At 44.9% G+C, this 22936-nt stretch overlaps 1 protein-coding gene across 3 annotated transcripts in view; it reads right to left on the bottom strand.

The window, feature by feature from the left end:
• CAMK1D (calcium/calmodulin dependent protein kinase ID) overlaps positions 1-22936 on the bottom strand; it is a 415759-nt gene that overhangs the window by 237410 nt on the left and 155413 nt on the right. For all 3 annotated transcript variants that reach the window (XM_082647881.1, XM_082647883.1, XM_082647882.1), the window contains exon 2: positions 12811-12942. In XM_082647881.1, coding sequence (XP_082504007.1) covers positions 12811-12942 — 132 coding nt within the window. The remainder of the gene's footprint in view (positions 1-12810; positions 12943-22936) is intronic.

Genomic DNA, 22936 nt, shown 5'->3' with positions numbered 1-22936 from the left:
ACTCTGCCATCCCTTTGGGTCACCTCCCAGGGGCTGTATCAAGCAGCTCTAGAATCAAGGTTGGATGTGTGGAAATACAATTCACACCAACCACCTCAACTCGAGCCAGGGAAGCACTGGTTTTAAAGAAGTAGCGACATTATCCCTTACTCTCCAGCAAGGAGACTCACCAGAAAGGATATCTAATGCTGAGTAAATACTTCTTTCTGTAAGTTTACTTTTTATACCTAGAAAAAGTTACCTACTGATGTATAAAAACTTGCCATTGAGGAAAATTCTGTGGCTTTCTGAACTGGTGGGCTTATCCCGCCAACGGTACCTTTCCTCTGTGGTCAGCTCTTCAGTGGCCTCCCCTTCCCTGTGGCACTTACCCTGGGCCACCCGCAGGATGACCCATGTCCCTCAAACCCACTCTGATGTCCAGTCACGGTATGCAAGAAGCCACCCCTCCCTTTGTTTCTAGAACATTCCAGAAAGGTACAGCGAGGGCAAAAGGTCCAACAGAGCAAAGCGGGAACAGGAGCGGGGCCTGGGTGTTCAGCACGCCTCCCCGGCCTGTGGCCAGACAGGGTGAAAAAGGCTTCCCAGATTACGTGCCCCCTGCCCCAGCAGCACTCTGCACAGTTCCCAAATTATTCCACCGTCTGCAGCTGGCTTCTTCCTACTGCACTTCTGAGTAGTGGTATCGTCATTCTATGGCCAAGAAGCTGGCACAAAGGACCAAGGTCCTCAAACACACCTGAAATGGGAAGGAAGTATTCCTAGTGGTTCATCTTTAACACGGGCTCTGAGCTCCTTTCTAGCAAATTCCAGAGAACCAGAGACAGCTGGAGGCAGAACACGAGAGCAATCACGGCAGCCTGCGGCATCAGTGCATCACCACCAAGGAGGGGAGGCAGAAAGAACAGCACATCTAACTGAAATCAGCAGGCGGTTCTGGAACCAGATCCAATGTCCCACACTGGAATCTGGCCACGCTACCAGGGCAGGGTCTTTAGTCCTTGCCAGACATACCACGGGGCTCTTTTTTTTTAAATAAATTTATTTATTTTATTCTTGGCTGCATTGTGTCTTCGTTGCTGCGCACAGGCTTTCTCTAGTTGCGGCGAGCGGGGGCTACTCTTGGTTGCGGTGCGCGGGCTTCTCATTGCAGTGGCTTCTCTTATTGTGGAGCACAGGCTCTAGGCGCGCGGGCTTCGGTAGTCGTGGCACACAGGCTCAGCAGTTGTGGCTCGGGGGCTCTAGAGCGCAGGCTCAGTAGTTGTGGCGCATGGGCTTGGCTGCTCCGCGGCATGTGGGATCCTCCCAGACCAGGGCTCGAACCCGTGTCCCCGGCATTGGCAGGTGGATTCTTAACCACTGCGCCACCAAGGAAGCCCACCACGGGGCTCTTAAAGATGAGGAAGAGTCACTTGCTTGCACTCTACCAAGGGATGCTCTACAAGAGGGCCAGCGTGGTTATGTGGAAAGAGCTCTGAACGAGGAGGCCAGAAACCATCGCTCTGGCAGCACATCCGCGTAAGTCAGCTCTGTGACCTTGGGCCACTCACTTAACTTCTCTGGACCTGTTTCTCCATCTGGAGGTCAAGAGAACTGGACCAAGATCTCTAAGTTCTCTAAGATCTTCCAGTTCTAATGGCCGGTGACTCTCACGTTAGGGAAGCAGACAGTAAGAGAGACAAAGAGAGCAGCAGCTTTCAGAGTTTTTTTCAGCAAGAGAAACAGTCAAGCTAATGCATTCCTAACAGCTCTGCAACCACGCCGGGCATTAGCACTGTGGCACCTTCTCCGCTGGATGAGGGCAGCCACCTCCCTGCGGCTGCTCCCACGGGGAGGCCATACTTGTGTGATGTGATTTCCAGGAAGGCACCTCCTCCCCATTCCCGCTGTCTAGCAAGATGTCCCCCGTACACATAGTAATAAATAAACAGCAAACATTTGGAGAGCTCACATAACATGCCAGGCACTGTTCTAAGTGCTTTGCGTGCATCGGCTCTTTAATCCCTACGAGAAATATGTGAGGTAAGTACCAACAATATCCCCATTTTCCTGATTTTTCTTCCGGCCGCACGGCGCGGCTTGCGGGATCTTAGTTCTCCAACCAGGGATCGAACCCGGGTCCCCCCGCCCCTCCCCAGCAGTGAAAGCGCCGAGTCCTAACCAATGGGCGGCCAGGAAGTTCCCCCCATTTTCCTGATGATGGAGGCAAAGAGTTGAAATCATTTGCCCAAGGTCACACAGCTTCTAAGTGGTATAGTCAGATGAAATCTCAGGCAGGCAGGTTCTCAGGTCTTCACCCATATTTTACACTGCCCCTCTGATGGCAGGATAAGATAGACAGAGATTATTTTCCTTCACTATTAATGGGCACCCCCATGCAGTGGGCTGTTGTCTACATCAAGAGTATGTGGCCCTGCCTTAAACAACGTGGAAACACCAGACGGATCAAATCATGATGGAAAGACAGACAGACCCGGGTCTGACTTCCTGCTCTATCTACTTACGTGGTCTCCAGAAATTTCTTATTTAAGTCCCAGCTCAACTGTAAAACGTAAATAATAATAGACACTTCGGAGGTTGACTGTGAGGATTACAGAAAACAAGGTTCCTAGAAGTCCCAGCTAGTTTCTAAATTATGACAAAGTGAGAAGATGTATATTTAAAGTCTCAAAGGGTAGCTACAAATGGCTCTAATTTTCAGGTTCTGGTTTTAGAGTTATCAGTCTATTAATTTAATTAATTGACATCTATTTCAATTAAACTATTTAGCATCTACTGACACCTATTATCTATTGAAATCTATTGCCATCTATTTCTTACTATTTGCTGGGAGTCGTGAGACTTTTTTTTTTTTTTTTTTTGGCCACGTGGCTTGTCGGCTCTTAGCTCTCCGACCAGGGACCGAACCCGGGCCCTTGGCACTGAAAGCGTAGAGTCCTAACCACTGGACCGCCAGGGAATTTCCGGGAATCATAAGACGTCTGATTCCTATAGGCTGTTTCTAGACTGAACGAAGTTCCCATAACAGTCTCCTAACAGAAGGGCAGGCTGTGGACCCTAAAAGATGGGGAACAGCTCCATAAGTGAGACTCTGCTGTCTCCCTAGCTCCATCACTCACCAAAATTATACCCTCTGCACCTCAGTTTCTCCTTCCACAAAATGGATACAATTTCTGCTCTTACCTCTTCCGCCAACATATTCTGAGCTCTTCCAATAGCATGATGAGAGTGGTAATGCCTAACATTTACATAATCCCTAACACGGAGCATTTCAATGTAATTTAAAAAGGCTTTTCATATGCCTTATGATCTTAGTTAGGCACCCAGACAGCAGATTTTTGACAGCCTTGAGGGTATATTGACTAAATTAAGCAAAAAGAATTTTTTGCTCTTCAGTGGAAAGATATAAAAAAACTGAAATGTATTTTAAAATGTGTATATACATACGTGTATGTACATGTGTGTCTACATATATGTGCATCTGTTCACATTTATGCACATACACACACATATAAATGTATGCATTTAGCACATCAGTTCTGTAGCCTTCAACAAGGACGAAAACACCGCAGCCATCACACCACTGTATTTGTTTACAAATATCCTTGCCTGTGTTTGGATTCCCCAATGATACCTACCTCATATCTGAATCATATAGTCAACCCTATTTTTAAAATATTTATAAAAGAAAAATGTAAATGGCTAAAAAAATGAATATTAAATCCCATTTACCAAATTCCATATATATCACTATTTTAGAAAAGATTTCTTTCACTGTATATTTCCTAAAAACTTCAGACCAATCACCTAAGACTCTGACCTCAATTTTTTTTTTATTCTTTTTTTTTTTTGCGGTACGCGGGCCTCTCACTGTTGTGGCCTCTCCCGTTGCGGAGCACAGGCTCCGGATGCGCAGGCTCAGTGGCCATGGCTCACGGGCCCAGCCGCTCCGCGGCATGTGGGATCCTACCAGACCGGGGCACGAACCCGTGTCCCCTGCATCGGCAGGCGGACTCTCAACCACTGCGCCACCAGGGAAGCCCTGACGTCAATTTTTAAGCTGACTTTCAGGACAAAAGTCAGTGATATGGCTTTAAAATGGTAAGTTTTTAAACCACCCAAGGATAACCCTGGACTTCAAATATGTAAAATAAAATCTATTCACCAAATTTTATAGAGTTTAAACTAGATAATGAGTCATAAATAAAACTTCACTGAAATCATTTATCTACCCATATAAACAATGCCAAAACCATGTAGAAAATAGAACTGACACAACCTAAAGTTTAACAGAAAAGAAACAGTGAACCTTTGGGGTATATTTATTTCTTTTTCTGTATTTGCCATCCTGGTCTATCCTAGGACTCCTTGTACTTAATCTTTCATGCTGTGAAATACCCTCCAATATAAGGCTATTCTGATTTTTTTGAAATATCAGACAAAAATATATATACATATACACACACACATATATATACATACATATTCACATACACATAGAGAGATAGATACAGATATCAACTCACACACATCTGTTGGAATCATTTAAATAAAATTTATATAAATCATTAGCTAAGTAAGTTTACTGAAGAAGGGAGAAAACATTTGCCAAGATATATTATTAGAGGAAATTAAACCACCAACCAATCCACACAAGGGCTGAACTGCCCAAACACAGAACCAGATTAGCTGACAGACAGCAAACGGAAATAAGCGTGCAAATAACTAACACTAACACAATGTTTCTTCAACTACTCTAAATATCTACAGAGTAATACATACAGTATAAAAGGTGGTACGAACAGCCAGACTGGATGAAGTCAGCCTTGTTGTTATAGGAGAATCATCTTCGCCTCTGCCTCGTTTTCCAGGATGCTCCCTGCCCCCACTGGCTGATGGACCCGCGTGCGCTGGGTCACGAAAGCCCACTAGAAGTCAGCAGAGATTTCTTCCTCGCCCTAATCTCTACTGAGTCAGCTCCTGAGCCCAGTGTTTCTAACTCCATATTATCACCTGAATCTCCTCCACCCACTCCTCCCCTCCATGCTCCCCACCATGCCTTTAGCTCAGGGCTGGACTCAGGAAATCCACAGGAAGCGGACCTCACAGTCAGAGTCAGGAGGGATAGAGGTAAGCTTGGTGCCGTGGGGTCTCAGAGGGAAGGGCCCCCACCCCCAGCAGGGACAATGGAGGGGGGAATCCTGAAGGAGGGGGCATCTCAAACTGAGGCTTAGCCTACTGTAGCAGGAAGGAGAGGGAAGGTGAGGCAGAGGCCTGAATCATCTGTGCAGCAATCATCTGTTCGTTCTGGAAGAATGAAACTGAACTTGGGGGGTGAGGAGGTGAACGCTACACAGCAAGATGGCAAAGTGGAGGGGAGGGGCTGTTTACCACGGAGCTTGGATTCCATCAAGCAGGTGACTTCCCAGAATTAAGGTGGGGAGGGTCAAATCAGACATGCATTTAAAATCTCAGTTGCACAGTGTTACTGGAACAAGGCATGAAGAAAGGGAGTCAGTCTGGTCATGAGAGCCACACTTCACATGATACTTGGGAAGCAGAAACCGCAGGCAGGGAGTGGCCCCAGAGGTTCACGGTCACTGGAAAGATAAGCCAACATGCCTGGTCAAACTAGTTTGAATATCCCTGTTTTGTACTAAGGGATACCACCAATTCCCTTTTCCTCTCATTCATGGCATTCTGTAAGCAATGCCCAAGAAATTGATAAAAACTCATAAAAATGCATTGATTCTGGATCTCAAATCAAATTTTAAAAATGTGGCTGGATTATCAGCTATGGACAAAGCACCATGGGAAAGCCACTTGGAAGCATCAAATGTATCCCGTTTTGGCTGTAAAGTCACGTTGGCATGAGACCAGTTTTATTTCTTATACACATGCCCACTGTTAGGACGAAGTAAACAATGACCAGCAAATAGTGGTCTGAACAAAGCGGAGTTTACAGTCAGATCCACGGGGCTCAAAGAAATGGAGAGGCCGAGGTATAGAGCGAAAGAGGAGAAAGTCCACCAGATTCAGCAAGATTCCAAGGTCAAATCTCTGGTAGGGCCAGAGGGACGAGCGTCAGCTTGTGCGATTGTCTGATGCTTTCACTGAGCCTGGCGTGAACAGGTCCAGGATGGGCTGTTGTCAATTTTCCAACAGGACTAGGGTCCTCGGGCAGATACACCCACCCGTGCATGCTCCAAGCCTGACAAGACTGTGACTTTAATCACACACACAGCACAATAACCACCACCAAATAACTTAACGGCATCCCTCAACCTGCTTTGCTCGAACTGCACATTTTTCCCAAAATTCAGGGAACTTTCAGCACGGGTTTTCCAGGGTAGCGAAGGGTTCTAGGATCCTAACAGATAGACCTGCCTCCCTGTTTGTTATCACATGGCCTCCAGCCATTCCTCTTCTTACTTCCTGCCTGTGTCCTTAATCCCGACACTACCTTTCCAGAGGAGAGTCTCTCCATGTTGGAACATCATCTTCCAGGCAGATCAGATCCTTCAAAAGCTGAATTGGTGCCTGAGAAACTCAAGTATCAGCTTTACCAGCTCAGCCATTTTCAGTCATTGGAAAAGTGGTTTTGTTCACCCTGAATCGATGAATTTCTATTGATGCGTCTGTTCCTCTAACACACACAATAAACTGTCACTTGGCAGTGATTTAAAGAAGCAAACGGGCCAGGCTGCCATCAGAACAAAGCTGCAGGAGCAGAAGCAAGCCAGATTTAAATGCGTTCATTTACAGAAAAGCCTTTCTCTGAAGGCTAATACTTAATTCAAAACCAGCTGTCCTCTCCTTTGGGGGCTCAAGCTGCCTGCCTTCCCTCTAGTTAATCTGTACGAGAGAAACATGTCTGTCCAAGATAACCAGGGAATCAAGCTACTGTAAGAAGTGCCCAGGCCTCCGGAGCCCGGCTCTCCCCTGGTTGAGGTGCTGACTCACGCTCCCCCGGGAAGACCCAGCCCCACCGCCCTGCCCGAGATCCATCCTGACCTTGGCCTTAGCGGATCCTGGGCTTTGGCGTCTGCCGCCTTCAGCAGCCCTGACCCCCTTCAGATAGTGGCCTTGTCACTGAGTCCTGCTGACTTGACCAACCCCTACGCCAGTCTCTCCAGGCCGGGAATGGCCATCACTGCCCCTACTTCCTCTGCCACCCTCAAAAAGCCAGGTTCTCGCTCCTGAACCCAGCCAGTGGCTGGTGCCCACTCCCCACTGATGGGAGGATGGGGTCAAGTCAATTCCCCTCTCTTAGTATAAAACCCAGCTCTTCAAAAGGGACCACATTTGAGTTTGCTTCTCTAAATGAAGCCTCTCACCTAAAGGAAACGTCATCTGGTGTGTGTGTGTGTGTGTGTGTGCGTGTGTGTGCGTGTGTGTGCGTGTGTGTGCGAGTGAGTGTGTGTGTGCACACACACACGTGTGTACACATCTTTCCCTACTCCTGGACACGTGAAGAGCATCTCTACCCCGCTGGGAGGTGAGACCTTGAGGCCCTAGAGCAGCTGTTCTCAACACTGACTTGAATGCATGTAAGAATCCCGGGTTGGAGAGGGGCTGCTTTTCAAAATTTCCCAACGGCCACCATAACCTCCAATTCTAACTCAATTGGTCTAGGATGGAGCCTGGGTGTCAGGATGGTCGGAAAAGCTTCCCAGGTGATTTCAATGTGCCACCAGGGTTGAAAACCACTGCTTTAGAGAGAAGAAGGCAGAGACCGTCAGCTGAGACTCCTCAGTGTATTCAAGATGGAGAACATGCAATTTAAAAGCAATCGCTACCCAGGCTCCTCCCCCAGGGAAGATCATCTCTGTAGCCGACAAAGTAACCATTACGACAGCGTGTGGAATCCTGGTGCCATGTTTCATAAGCACAGTAACTCTTTAACCAGTCTGAGCCTCGGTTACCCCAACTGTTAGGAAAAGGGCTACTCTCAATACATCTGTCCTGTTTCTTCCATCTCCCATATTCCAGCTTTATGCATCCCCTTCATCCCCCCATTTCAATACAGACTGTCTGTATATTTGCCTTTCTACTTCTCCAAAAATACTTTATGTGTTGCCTTGAAACTGGATTTGGGTAGTGCCTGCCCTCTAAGTAAACAATACTACAGAAACGATAAACTCTATAATCCAGTGCAGGGGATGTAACACTGATGACGTGATATTCCATAATGCAGAGAACACTCCCTGCGTGGGACCTGAGCTAACCATTCCACCAGGGAAAGGTGGTGCACACACAGACCCTGCCCCTGGCCAGTCAGACAGCGTCTCTCTCTGCTACATAGTAACTGTCTACCATGAAGCCAGCCTCTTTTTATTCCCTCTGAGCTTGGTTTAATATCCACTTTCAAGGAGGAGATTCATTTTGGAACTATTTTCAGAGCAAGAAAAAAGACATCCTTAAGGATATATTAGCTACATTACTTAAATCCAATGAAATACGTAAATCTCTCACCCTGCAATAAACGCAACACGTAGGAGGGCAAGCAGTCTCCCAGATGGGCCTCCCTGGATGAAAAATAGCCTGGAAATATACAAACGACCAGGGTATATGACAGAATTTGGAATAATGCAGGCCTGTCTGGGGCCCTATCTACAATGATTTAGCTACGGAAAGTACCAAAGGATTTTTTAATATGTGTTTTCAGAAAACTTTAACATCCAGCAAGCCCAGATCACAGCTGAGCTGCTGAGCTCCAGACCTCCATGGTCAACTGGTCAACTCCACCCATTCATTCCCAAGACCAGCATGTCTGAATCAGAACTCATCACCTGCCCTCCGGCTCCTGGATTTCTGATCTCAGCTAATGGGGTCGTTACCCACCCAGGTATCCAATCAGAAACCTGATAGTTATCCTAGAATCCACTCTCCCCTCAATCCTCCCCCCATTCTTCCTGAATCCCTAAGTCCTGGAGATTCCATTTTGCCCCTTGCATCCCAACACACACCTCCTGTTTCAATGCATTGCTTCCCCGACGCCTCCAACGGCTGCCTAACTGCTCCCCCTAGAGTGAGTCTTGCCCGCCCCCCAATCTATCCTTCCAAGTTCAGCAACAATAATCTCTATGAAACAATCCTTCAAGGCTCCCCTCTGTCTAGCGGATAAACTGCGGTATACAGCCCCCCCGATCCAGCCTCCCCAACCTCAGGTCTCCCACACCTCGCCTTGAACCCTCTACCTGGTCCAGTGAGCTATGTGGAGTTCCCAGCACACCAGCCTGCCTCCCCATCTCCTTTCCTCTGTTTGCACTGCTCCTTCCTGGTTGGAATATCCCTCTGCCTTTCTGCCCTCAGCAAAATATATTCATTGTCTGGACCCACCTCCTCCAAGAAGCCTACCCTCACACCCCACCCCAAAGGGAAAACTGGGCAGCCCTACTCTTGAGCCCCTGGTCAGACCTCTCACACAGTATCTGCGACGTTACTGCACTTATTTAGCTCCTGGAGGGCAAGGATTGTATCTTGTCTTTTCAACCTCGGTTCCAACTGATGCGTAGGAATTTACTAAGCATCAGTGAAATGAATGAATGCTTCAGTGGTGGCTTCTAACAGCAGGTTCAAAACTATCTTCTTTACAACTCACATACTTTGCTTCCGGCTGCTTATCACCTGGAACGGCTTCTTACTCCACTTATAAATCCTTTGCAGGGGACCGAAACAATAAATCAGTACAGGAGATACAGCACCTTATATCCCCTGAAAAATCATTTCTTTGTTTTCCATTCCTGAAAAAAGGGTCACACTTCAAGGCACCCCAACAGCAGAGAGTGAGAACTATCAAAATAAGTGATTCCCAATCCCTGGTCCTCCCTTGCTCTTATTTTTTCTTAATTTTTATTTTTTATTGAAGTATAGTTGATATATTTATTTTTTAATTGTTTTTAATTGGCCACACCGCACAGCATGCGAGATCTTAGTTCCCCCACCAGGGACTGAACCCACGTCTCATGCATTGGGAGCGTGGAGTCTTAACCACTGGACCGCCAGGGAAGTCCCCTCCCTTGCTTTTAAATGCCCTCTTGCTGGAAGTGTGTACTATTTGAATGAGGCACAGGGTGGAGACACTACTTAAAGCAGAGGGAACAAGGCATGAACGAAGACTGGCTTATGAAGTCTACACTGCTGCCCTTGCCCATGTAGATGCAAGATAACACTGAGAATAAAACTGACTTCCCCGGCTTTGTGGCTTCTAAGCCCATAAGGGAGACACATGAAAATAAAGGCACCATCCTTGACTCAGCATCCAGCAGCCCCTGTGCCCCAAGGTAGGCCCTCTGGGGAAGCTCTGAGCCCACCCAGAATCCCATCTCAAATGCCAAATATCTGCAATGTGGCTACAACTTCATACACAGCCAATATCCTCTTCTCTGAGTGCCGATTTCATATTGGAAAATGAACAATTTAAATAAATGTTTCATTAACATACTGTTTTCCGGCCTGATGCTAATGTACTTAGAGTAATTTGTTTTCCCAAATTCTCCGCCACAGAATCATTTCATGCAGTCCTCACAGGACAACCTGAAACTCTTCAGGTCCCTAAGAGACAACCTAGAAACTAACCAAACAAATAACAGAAAACCCTTGGACTTAAAAGCCATCGAGACCCACTTGTTCTAGAACACACATCACACATGCTGCAGAACAGGAAGATCCGGACCACCTCAGTGGCGCTGGGTTTGTATTGACGGCAACAAAGCACTGTTCCGAGGGCACTGTTGGTCCCCAAGACACAGAAGTGGGAGACGTGGCTTACTCAGGAAGAATGCAGAGAGTGTGACATCTTGTTCTGAGGCCCTGTAAGGCTTGTTCCCATTTTTCTTTGCTTATCTGATTCTTACTTTGTGCTGATTCCAAACCCCCCAAATCTCAAGGATACTTCTAACATCTTTCACTCACAGGAGAGCTTAAAATCTTCACAGCACAATGCTCAGATACACCCCAATCACGCAAAAGCAGGTCCCCTATAAAGGTTTGTTCCCCCAAACCTTGTGAGACACGGGGGAATGGCTCGATCGTGAGGACATGGGAAGCAGCCTGGACACCACGCTAACGGGGGGCCATCTTTTGGGTGGATCCAGCCACATCAGAATGGTTCTCTGTGGCACCAGTGGGCTGGAGGCATGATTTTGATTTGATTCTGCGAAACTGTGATTTATGAGAAATATATATTTGGTCACTGAGATGACCAAAAAATATTTCTCATATATATATTTGGTCTTGTCCACAGTTCCTGACTCACGGCTCCCAAAAACCTTTGGAGTTTCCTAAGTGTTGAGAGAGACGGAAGTTTCTTTGTTATGTGAATGAGGTGACTTTCAGAAGCACCTAAGGATGGGGGCTGGTTGCCAGGAGAACCAACCACGTGACTAGAGGGTTGGGACTTTCAGTTCCATCCCCCTGATTTCCGGGGAGGGGAGAGGGGCTGGAGGTTGAACCAATCACCAACGACCAATGATCTTTATCAATCACGACTATATAATGAAGCCTCCATAAAAAGCCCAAAGGACAAGTTTTTGTCCCTTTTTGCAGAGCTTCCACATTGGAGAACCAGGACGCTTCTGCATGCCACCGTGCTGCCCCACGGTCCAAGAGGACAGAAGCTCCCTTGTTCGGGACCCTGCCCTGTGTATCTCTTCCATCTAGCTGTTGGTTCGCATCCTTTAATATCCTTTCAGAATAATTCGGTAATCTAGTGAGTAAATGGGTTTTCCTGAGTTCTGTGAGCCATTCTAGCAAATTGATCGAACCCCAGGAGGGGGCCCTGGGAACCTCTGACTTATAACCAGTTGGTCAGAAGTACAGGTAACAACCCAAGCTTGAGACTGGAGCCTGAAGGGGGGAGCGGTCTCATGGGACTGAGCCCTTCACCTGTGGGATCTGATTCTGTCTCCGGGTAGACAGTGTCAGGACTGAGGTGAACTCTTGGACACCCTGCTGGCAACAAAGAATTGTTTGCTGGTGTGGGAAAACCCTGAGCCACACACCTTGGAATTGGGTCCAGGAACCCCATCCAGGTTCTATTACACGGGGAGCAAAATCAAACTCAGTGAAGAGGTGAAGCAGGTAACCAGTGAGCTCTGGCACTCTCTGGGTGCCAGGTGCCAGGTGTGTGGCAGAGAGCAGGAGACCCACCAAAGACTGGAAATCACACTGGTGGGGCGGGGGAGGGGGGTTACCTCCCTGACTGTGCCACATCTGAGCTGCAAGGCGATGGACAAGTGACTTCCATTTCTGAGCTTCACCTCCTTCTTATAAAATAAAGCAACAACAAGAAGAAAACAAGAATAGTAACTGGGGGCAGTGGCAGCGGCAGCTACCCTTTCATTGAGCACTTACTATGCAGCAGGTGCTGAACAAACACTTGCTAAGCGCCATCTCACTTAATCCTGAGGACACCTGGGAGGATACTGTTAACTCCAGTTTATGGAGGAGGCTCAGAGCTCAGGAACCAGCCCAAGGTCACCCAGCTGCAGGGGGTGGCGGGGTCTTGGTTCAAAACCGAGTCCATCTGACTGCCATGTTCTTTGGAAAGAATAACAACCTAAATGACTGGCACAGACATTAGGAAATGCTATATAATGTGAAAAGTGCTCTGGACGCCCTGCACGAAAGGCAGTCAGGGTTAACAAGCCCACCCCTCACTGCGGGCCAGCATCCCTGTCACCCTCTCCGACCACTGGGCAGCCAGCTCCCGGCAGCCTCCTCCCTCCTGTGGGCCAGAGGCCCGATCATCCTGGAGCATCATTCACTGGGCGGTGGGGGAAGGAGGCCGTCCCTCCTGGTACTTACTTTCTCAGGACCGCAATCTCATTCTCTATGCTGCTTTCTTTGCCCTTCAGTGCCTTCTTGGGGATACATTTCACCGCAAAGAGTTTTCCAGTTGCCTTCTCTTCAGCTAAGACCACTTCGGAAAATGCCCCGCTGTGAACAAAGAGGGAGAAAAAGAAGCGGCTTAGATTCAGGAGATCTGGGCATTCCCAACAGCTCCTCTGATCCCACTACCAAAATCTGAGTAACAACAAGAAGAACAATTCCCGGCATCACTGTGACTTTTTAACCAGCCACAACCAAACTTCTTTGTGCAGAGGGTAGACAAAGGCAAGTGTGACCTCTTGCAAAGGGACACAGGAATGCCCACGTGGGTGTGGGCACCTGCCATCCTGCACAACAACCAAGCAGCAGTCACTTGGGAGCAACAGAAAAGCTCCAGAAAGGTTCCTGCGGGAAAGATCAGGTCCGTCTGAAGCTGTCAGCACCCACACCCCCAAGCAGACGAGAGGATAACACCGAAATGTCTAGATTCCTCCCAGGCCCTTTCATTCCCAAGAAAATTTCAGAGCACTTGGCAAAGCCGTAATTAATTCTCACAGATAGGTACGGGTGTAATTAACGTGTGTGACGCAAGGTACCCACACAGGTTAATTAAATTTCAAGGCCATGCAGGGCTGCAGCGAGCAGCTTGTTTCTTTTTTCAACCAAACAAATAAAAAGAAACATGATGCCCTGAGTGGGGAGAACTTCCTGCCGGAAAACAGAAATCTAACTCTGTGAGGCCACATCACCAAACTGAAAATGTAACCAGAACATTCGGGGCCAGAGATTACATTTCTTCAGAGAGGTGGTCTGCGAGCCCCAGACGCTGCATTGTCCCCCCACCTGACACCTTGTCTGTTTCCAGCAGACAATGCCTGGATGCTGCTCTTGTACTGGGGCACAACTTCTCTAACAACTCAAACAAAAACAGACACCTCCACTGCCCGCTGCAGACCTCTGTAACCTGGGCTTTGTGCACGCAGGCCACGGAAAACCACCGAGTCATTCTCTATCCCTACATTTTCAGGAGTGACTCATTTCCTCTGAGACACACCAAACAAGGCTTCTAAACAGTTATGACTAGAGACAAACTCTCCTACATCAAAAGAAACCACTAGAAGGACCAATGTCATCCCAATATTGGTCCCTCAGGGCCTTTGTTCTTCAGCCAACATCAAAGAGATGCCTAAGCAATGGAGGAAGGGATAAAGAAGATGTGGTACATATATACAATGGAATATTACTCAGCCATAAAAAAGAACAAAATATTGTCAATTGCAGAAACATGGGTAGACCTAGAGACTACCATACTGAGTGAAGGAAGTCAGACAGAGAAAGACAAATATCATATGATATCGCTTGCATGTGGCATCTTAAAAAAATGGTACAAATGAACGTATTTACAAAACAGAGAGTCACAGATGTAGAAAACAAACTTATGGTTACCAAGGGGGAAAAGTGGGGGTGGGATAAATTGGGAGCTTGGGATTGACATACACACAGTACTCTATATAAAACAGATAATAAGAACTATGGTTGGAGGCTTCCCTGGTGGCGCAGTGGTTAAGAGTCGGCCTGCTAATGCAGGGGACACAGGTTCGAGCCCTGGTCTGGGAAGATCCCACATGCCGCGGAGCGGCTGGGCCCGTGAGCCACAACTACTGAGCCTGCGCATCTGGACCCTGTGCTCCACAACAAGAGAGGCCGCGATAGTGAGAGGCCCATACACCGTGATGAAGAGCGGCCCACCCTTGCCACAACTAGAGAAAGCCCTCACACAGACATGAAGACCCAACACAGCCAAAAATAAGTAAATAAATTTTTTAAAAAAAAAGAACTACGGTTGGCACAGGGAACTCTACTCAATACTCTGTAATGACCTATATGGGAACAGAATCTAAAAAAGAGTGGGGAGATTGGTTCAAGATGGCAGAGTAGAAGGACGTGCTCTCACTCCCTCTTGCAAGAACACCCGAACTAACTGGTGAACAATCATCAACAGGAAGACACTGGAACTCACCAAAAAAAGATACCCCACATCCAAAGACAAAGGAGAAGCCACTATGAGATGCTAGGAGGGGCGCAATCACAATAAAATCAAATCCCATAACTGCTGGGTGGGTGACTCACAGACTGGAGAACACTTGTACCACAGAAGTCCACCCACTGGAGTAAAGGTTCTGAGCCCCATGTCAGGCTTCCCAATTTGGGGGTCCGGCAACAGGAGGAGGAATTCCCAGAGAATCAGACTTTGAAATTTAGCAGGATTTGACTGCAGGACTTCGACAGGACTGAGGGAAACAGAGACTCCACTCTTGGAGGGCACGCACAAAGTACTGTGTGCGCATCAGGACCCAGGGGAAGGAGCAGTGACGGCATAGGAGACTGAACCAGACCTACCTGCTAGTGTTGGAGGGTCTCCTGAAGAGGTGGGGGGGTGGCTGTGGCTCACCATGAAGACAAGGACACTGGCAGCAGAAGTTCTGGGAAGTACTCCTTGGCGTGAGCCCTCCCAGAGTCTGCCATTAGCCCCACCAAAGAGCCCAGGTAGGCTCCAGGGTTGCGTTGCCTCAGGCCAAACAACCAACAAGGAGGGAACCCAGACCCACCCAACAGCAGTCAAGCGGATTAAAGTTTTACTGAGCTCTGCCCACCAGAGCAACAGTCAGCTCTACCCACCACCAGCCCCTCCCATCAGGAAACTTGCACAAGCCTCTAAGATAGCCTCATCCACCAGAGGGCAGACAGCAAAAGCAAGAAGAACGACAATCCTGCAGCCTGTGGAACAAAAACCACATTCACTGAGACAGACAAGATGAAAAGGCAGAGGGCTATGTACCAGATGAAGTAACAAGATAAAATCCCAGAAAAACAACTAAATGAAGTAGAGATAGGGAACCTTCCAGAAAAAGAATTCAGAATAATGATAGTGAAGATGATCCAGGACCTCAGAAAAACAATGGAGGCAAAGATCGAGAAGATGCAAGAAATGTTTAACAAAGACCTAGAAGAATTAAAGAACAAACAAACAGAGATGAACAACACAATAACTGAAATGAAAAATATACCAGAAGGAATCAATAGTAGAATAACTGAGGCAGAAGAACGGATAAGTGACCTGGAAGACAGAATGGTGGAATTCACTGCCACGGAACAGAATAAAGAATGAAAAGAAATGAAGACAGCCTGAGAGACCTCTGGGACAACATTAAATGCAACAACATCTGCATTATAGGGGTTCCAGAAGGAGAAGAGAGAAAGGACCAGAGAAAATATCTGAAGAGATTATAGTCGAAAACTTCCCTAACATGGGAAAGGAAATAGCCACCCAAGTCCAGGAAGTGCAGAGAGTCCCATACAGGATAAACCCAAGGAGAAACACACTGAGACACATAGTAATCAAATTGGCAAAAATTAAAGACAGAGAAAAATTATTGAAAGCAGCAAGGGAAAAATGACAAATGACATACAAGGGAACTCCCATAAGGTTAACAGCTGATTTCTCAGCAGAAACTCTACAAGCCAGAAGGGAGTGGCATGATATACTTAAAGTGATGAAAGGGAAGAACCTACAACCAAGATTACTCTACTCAGCAAGGATCTCATTCAGATTTGATGGAGAAATTAAAACCTTTACAGACAAGCAAAAGCTAAGAGAATTCAGCACCACCAAACCAGCTCTACAACAAATGCTAAAGGAACTTCTCTAAGTGGGAAACACAAGAGAAGAAAAGGACCTACAAAAACAAACCCAAAACTATTAGGAAAATGGTCATAGGAACATACATATCTATAATTACCTTAAACGTGAATGGATTAAATGCTCCAACTAAAAGACACAGGCTTGCTGAATGGATACAAAAACAAGACCCATATATATGCTGTCTACAAGAGACCCACTTCAGACCGAGGGACACATTCAGGCTGAAAATGAGGGGATGGAAAAAGACAGTCCATGCAAATGGAAATCTAAAGAAAGCTGGAGTAGCAATACTCATATCAGATAAAATAGACTTTAAAATAAAGAACGTTACAAGAGACAAAGAAGGACACTATATAATGATCAAGGGATCAATCCAAGAAGAAGATAAACCAATTATATATATATATGCACCCAACATAGGAGCACCTCAATACATAAGGCAACTGCTATCAGCTATAAAAGAGGAAATCAACAGTAACACACTAATAGTGGGGGACTTCAACATCTCACTTACACCAATGGACAGATCATCCAAACAGAAAAGTAATAAGGAAACACAAGCTTTAAATAACACAGTAGACCAGATAGATTTAATTGATATTTATAGGACATTCCATCCAAAAACAGCAGATTACAGTTTCTTCTCAAGTGCACACGGAACATTCTGCAGGATAGATCACATCTTGGGTCACAATTCAAGCCTCAGTAAATTTAAGAAAATTGAAATCATATCACGCATCTTTTCTGACCACAATGCTATGAGATTAGAAATGAATTACAGTGAAAAAAAAATGAAAAAAACACAAACACATGGAGGCTAAACAATACATTACTAAATGACCAAGAGATCAGTGAAGAAATCAAAAAATACCTAGAGACAAATGATAATGAAAACACAATGATCCAAAACCTATGGGATGCAGCAAAAGCAGTTCTAAGAGGGAAGTTTATAGCTATACAAACCTACCTCAAGAAACAAGAAAAATCTCAAATAAACAATCTGACCTTACACCAGAAGGAACCAGAGAAAGAAGAACAAACAAAACCCAAAGTTAGCAGAAGGAAAGAAATCATAAAGATCAGAGCAGAAATAAATGAAATAGAAACAAAGAAAACAATAGCAAAGATCAATAAAACTAAAAGCTGGTTCTTTGAGAAGATAAACAAAACTGATAAACCATTAGCCAGACTCATCAAGAAAAAGGGGGAGAGGACTCAAATCAATAAAATTAGAAATGAAAAAGGAGAAGTTACAACAGACACTGCAGAAATACAAAGCATCCTAAGAGACTACTACAAGCAACTCTATGCCAATAAAATGGACAACCTGGAAGAAATGGAAAAGTTCTTAGAAAGGTATAACCTGCCAAGACTGAACCAGGAAGAAACAGAAAATATGAACAGAACAATCACAAGTAATGAAATTGAAACTGTGATTAAAAATCTTCCAACAAACAAAAGTCCAGGACCAGATGGCTTCACAGGTGAATTCTATCAGACATTTAGAGAAGAGCTAACACCCATCCTTCTCAAACTCTTCCAAAAAATTGCAGAGCAAGGATCACTCCCAAACTCATTCTATGAGGCCATCATCACCCTAACACCAAAACCAGACAAAGATACTACAAAAAAAGAAAATTACAGACCAACATCACTGATGAATATAGATGCAAAAATCCTCAACAAAATACTAGCAAACCAAATCCAACAGCACATTAAAGGGATCATATACCATGATCAAGTGGGATTTATCCCAGGGACGCAAGGATTCTAATATATGCAAATCAATCAATGTGATACACCATATTAACAAGTTGAAGAATAAAAACCATATGATCATCTCAACAGATGCAGAAAAAGATTATGACAAAATTCAACACCCATTTATGATAAAAACTCTACAGAAAGTGGGCATAGAGGGAACCTACCTCAACATAATAAAGGCCGTATACGATAAACCCACAGCAAACATCATTCTCAATGGTGAAAAACTGAAAGTATTTCCTTTAAGATCAGGAACAAGACAAGGATGTCCACTCTCACCAATATTATTCAACATAGTTTTGGAAGTCCTAGCCATGGCAATCAGAGAAGAAAAAGAAATAAAAGGAATACAAATTGGAAAAGAAGAAGTAAAACTGTCACTGTTTGCAGATGACATGATACTATACATAGAGAATCCTAAAGATGCCACCAGAAAACTACTAGAGCTAATCAATGAATCTGGTAAAGTTGCAGGATACAAAATTAATGCACAGAAATCTCTCATTCCTATACACTAATGATGAAAAATCTGAAAGAGAAATTAAGGAAACACTCCCATTTACCACTGCAACAAAAAGAATAAAATACCTAGGAATAAACCTACCTAAGGAGACAAAAGACCTGTATGCAGAAAACTCTAAGACACTGATGAAAGAAATTAAAGATGATACCAAGAGATGGAAAGATATACCATGTTCTTAGATTGGAAGAATCAATATTGTGAAAGTGACTATACTACCTAAAGCAATCTACAGATTCAATGCAATCCCTATCAAATTACCAATGGCATTTTTTACAGAACTAGAACAAAAAATCTTAAAATTTGTATGGAGACACAAAAGACCCCAAATAGCCAAAGCAGTCTTTAGGGAAAAAAACAGAGCTGGAGGAAGCAGACTCCCTGACTTCAGACTATACTACAAAGCTACAGTAATCAAGACAATATGGTACTGGCACAAAACCAGAAATATAGATCAATGGAACAGGATAGAAGCCCAGAGATAAACCTACGCACCTATGGTCAATAAATCTATGACAGAGGAGGCAAGGATATACGATGGAGAAAAGACAGTCTCTTCAATAAGCGGTACTGGGAAAACTGGACAGCTACATGTAAAAGAATTAAATTAGAACACTCCATAGCACCATACACAAAAATATACTCAAAATGGATTCGAGACCTAAATGTAAGACCTGACACTATAAAACTCTCAGAGGAAAACACAGGAAGAACACTCTTTGACATAAATCACAGCAAGATCTTTTTTGATCCACGTCCTAGAGTAATGGAAATAAAAACAAACGAAACAAATGGGACCTAATGAAACTGAAAAGCTTTTGCACAGCAAAGGAAGCTACAAACAAGATGAAAAGACCACCCTCAGAATGGGAGATAATATTTTCAAACGAATCAACAGACCAAGGATTAATCTACAAAATATATAAACAGCCCATGCAGCTCAATATTAGAAAAACAAACAACCCAATGCAAAAATGGGCAGAAGACCTAAATAGACATTTTTCCAAAGAAGACATACAGATGGCCAAGAAGCACATGAAAGGCTGCTCAAGATCACTAGTTATTAGAGAAGTGCAAATCAAAACTACAGCGTGGTATCACCTCACACCAGTTAGAATGGGCATCATCAGAAAATCTACAAACAACAAATGCTGGACAGGGTGTGGCGAAAAGGGAACCCTCTTGCACTGTTGGTGGGAATGTAAATTGATACAGCCACTATGGTGAACAGTATGGAGGTTCCTTAAAAAACTAAAAATAGAATTACCATATGACCCAGCAATCCCACTACTGGGCATATACCCTGAGAAAACCATAATTCAAAAAGACACATGTACCCCAATGTTCACTGCAGCACTATTTACAATAGCCAGGTCATGGAAGCAACCTAAATGCCCCTTGACAGATGCATGGATAAAGAAGATGTGGTACGTATATACAATGGAATATTACTCAGCCATAAAAAGGAACGAAATTGGGTCATTTGTAGAGATGTAGATGGATCTAGAGACTGTCATACAGAGTGAAGTTAGTCAGAAAGAGAAAAACAAATATCGAATATTAATGCACATATGTGGAACCTAGAAAAATGGTACAGGTGAACCAGTTTGCAGGACAGAAATTGAGACCCAGATGTAGAGAACAAATGTATGGACACCAAGTGGGGGAAAGCGGCGGGGTGGTGGTGGTGGTGGTGTGATGAATTGGGAGATTGGGATTGACATGTATACAGCGATGGGTATAAAATGGATGACTAATAAGAACCTGCTGTATAAAAAAATAAATTAAATAAAATTCAAACAAATAAATAAAATAAAAAAGAGTGGATATATGTATAACTGATTCACTTTGCTGTACAGCAGAAACACAACATTGTAAATCAACTAGACTCCAATAAAAATTAATTTTAAAAAAAAGAGAGATGCCTATGCAAGAACGGACTTTTCTCTCCCCCTCTTGTGCCATCTGACAGGGACAGGCATCTGTCCTGGACCAAAGGAAGACGAATATATATATTTTAAATCCTTTCCAGTGAAAGGAATTCACTCCACTTAGTGCAATTAACTGTGAGTCTTCGGGGCAAGTGTTCCTCCTGAACCCTAACTCTGGAGAGATGAGTCTGTCTATCTTCAAGGTCTGTATCTAATTATAGATACTGGAGGGGCAGAAGGTAGGCATTCAACGAAAGAACCAAGTGGAACATGTCAGAACAAAGATCCTCTGCTCACAAGCATTGGCCAAGTTGGAGTCTCCCACCACATGCCTCATATTTGACTCAGCCAGAACAGCAATTATGAACTAGAAATACATAAAACCCAGGACATATTTATCACAGAGTGATATACGGCATCAGACATTCCCAGTGGCATTTGGTCACTGCCAATGGCTTTCGCCCAAAAAAGCCAATTCATAACAACTTGAGGGAATCCCCAGCCAGGAGCTTCCCCTCTCCCTCACGTCTGTCTCGGGGATGGACTGAGGCGGATTCTTCTCCCAGTGAGGGTTCTTAGATGGAAGAAACATGGACGGCTATGGACCTGCTCCCTTTCGCTGTCCTCCAGGAAGTGGAACAAGATCCACGTTAGAGACAAGAAAAAATCAGTGAGGAAAGACCAGGATTCTAGCACCACGGGTGATTTTTTTTTTTTTTTTTTTACTGAAGTATAGTTAATTTACAAGGTTGTGTTAGTTTCAGGTGTACAGCAAAGGGATTCACTTATACGTATATATATTCTTCTTCAAATTCTTTTCCATTATAGGTTATTACAAGGTACTGAGTATAGTCCCTGTGCTATACAGTAGGTCCTCATTGTTTATCTATTTTATACATAGTAGTGTAGATCTGTTAATCCCAAACTCCTAATTTATCCCTCTTCCCTCCTCCCCCTTGGCAACCACAAGTCTGTTCTCTATGTCTATGAGTCTGTTTCTGTTTCATAGATAAGTTCATTTGTATCATATTTTAGATTCCACATATAAGTGATATCATATGGTATTTGTTTTTCTCTGGCTGGCTTACTTCACTTAGTATGATAATCTCTAGGTCCATCTGTGTTGCTGCAAATGGCAGTGTTTCATTCTTTTTTATGGCTCAGTAATATTCCATTGTATATATGTACCATATCTTCTTTATCCATTCATCTGTCCATGGACCTTTAGGTTGCTTCCATGTCTTGGCTATTGTAAATAGTGCTGCTACGAACATTAGGGTAGCACCAAAGGTGATTTTATGCCATGGATTCCATGCATTCATTTCCAGTTGCCCCATTTGTCTCTTGGGTCCCTGATGCTGATGACACTCCAGCAGTTTCTCTCCTGAGTCTGTCAGATTTACTGTGCCCATTTTCCAAAAGGTGGAGAAGCCCCTTAGCAGCCAGAAGTTGAGCTGAGAACTGCAGGCAGACCTCTCCCCCTTGGCTGTCCCCTTGCCCTCTCTGTGTCCCCCTGAGCTCCTTCCTGTTCAGAGTCTGTAAAAATAGTAACAGACTTTGGCCAATGCAGAGGAGGTATTCTGCTGAGCTGTCGGGCACACATGAGAGAAGTGCTTCCTTGCTCTGCAGATCAATTCCTCCCAGAGACAGAGTGAGAAGTGCGGTTTCTCCTGAATCAACCCCTTGGCCCATGACAATGGGGAGGGGGCTGGAGGTCTCCATCAGAGCCAGTGCTGGTGGGCGGCTGCGGGCAGCTGAGGCCAAGGTGACACATGGTGTTCTTGGATCGAAGCCTTCTCTGTCTTTGTCCCTGATGTTGAGAGGGAGGGATGAACTGTCTGTGACCCCACAGCGAGGGCAGGACAAGGGGACATAGACACGCAAAGGGCCTCGTGAGCTAAGCAGCTGGGACTTGACAACGAACGAGGCCCCTTGTGACTCCACGGTTACTAAGTAGAGTCACAAAGCCAAGGATATATTCCCGTCCTACCAGAATGAAACTCAGCCTACAGTTCCGCTTTTGTGTATACACCCCAAAGAATCAAAAGCTGGGACTCAAACAGTATTTGGACACCCATGTTCATAGCAGCATTATTCACAATAGCCAAAAGGTAGAAACAGCCCAATTATCCATTGATGGATAAAAGGATAAACAAATTGTGGTATAAACATACAATGAAATAT

Source organism: Grampus griseus, assembly GCF_964374135.1.
Source record: "Grampus griseus genome assembly, chromosome: 2".
In the NCBI taxonomy this organism is placed as follows: Eukaryota; Metazoa; Chordata; class Mammalia; order Artiodactyla; family Delphinidae; genus Grampus; species Grampus griseus.
Note: the sequence above shows the minus strand (reverse complement) of the source record. Positions and strands in the feature narration are given on the sequence as shown.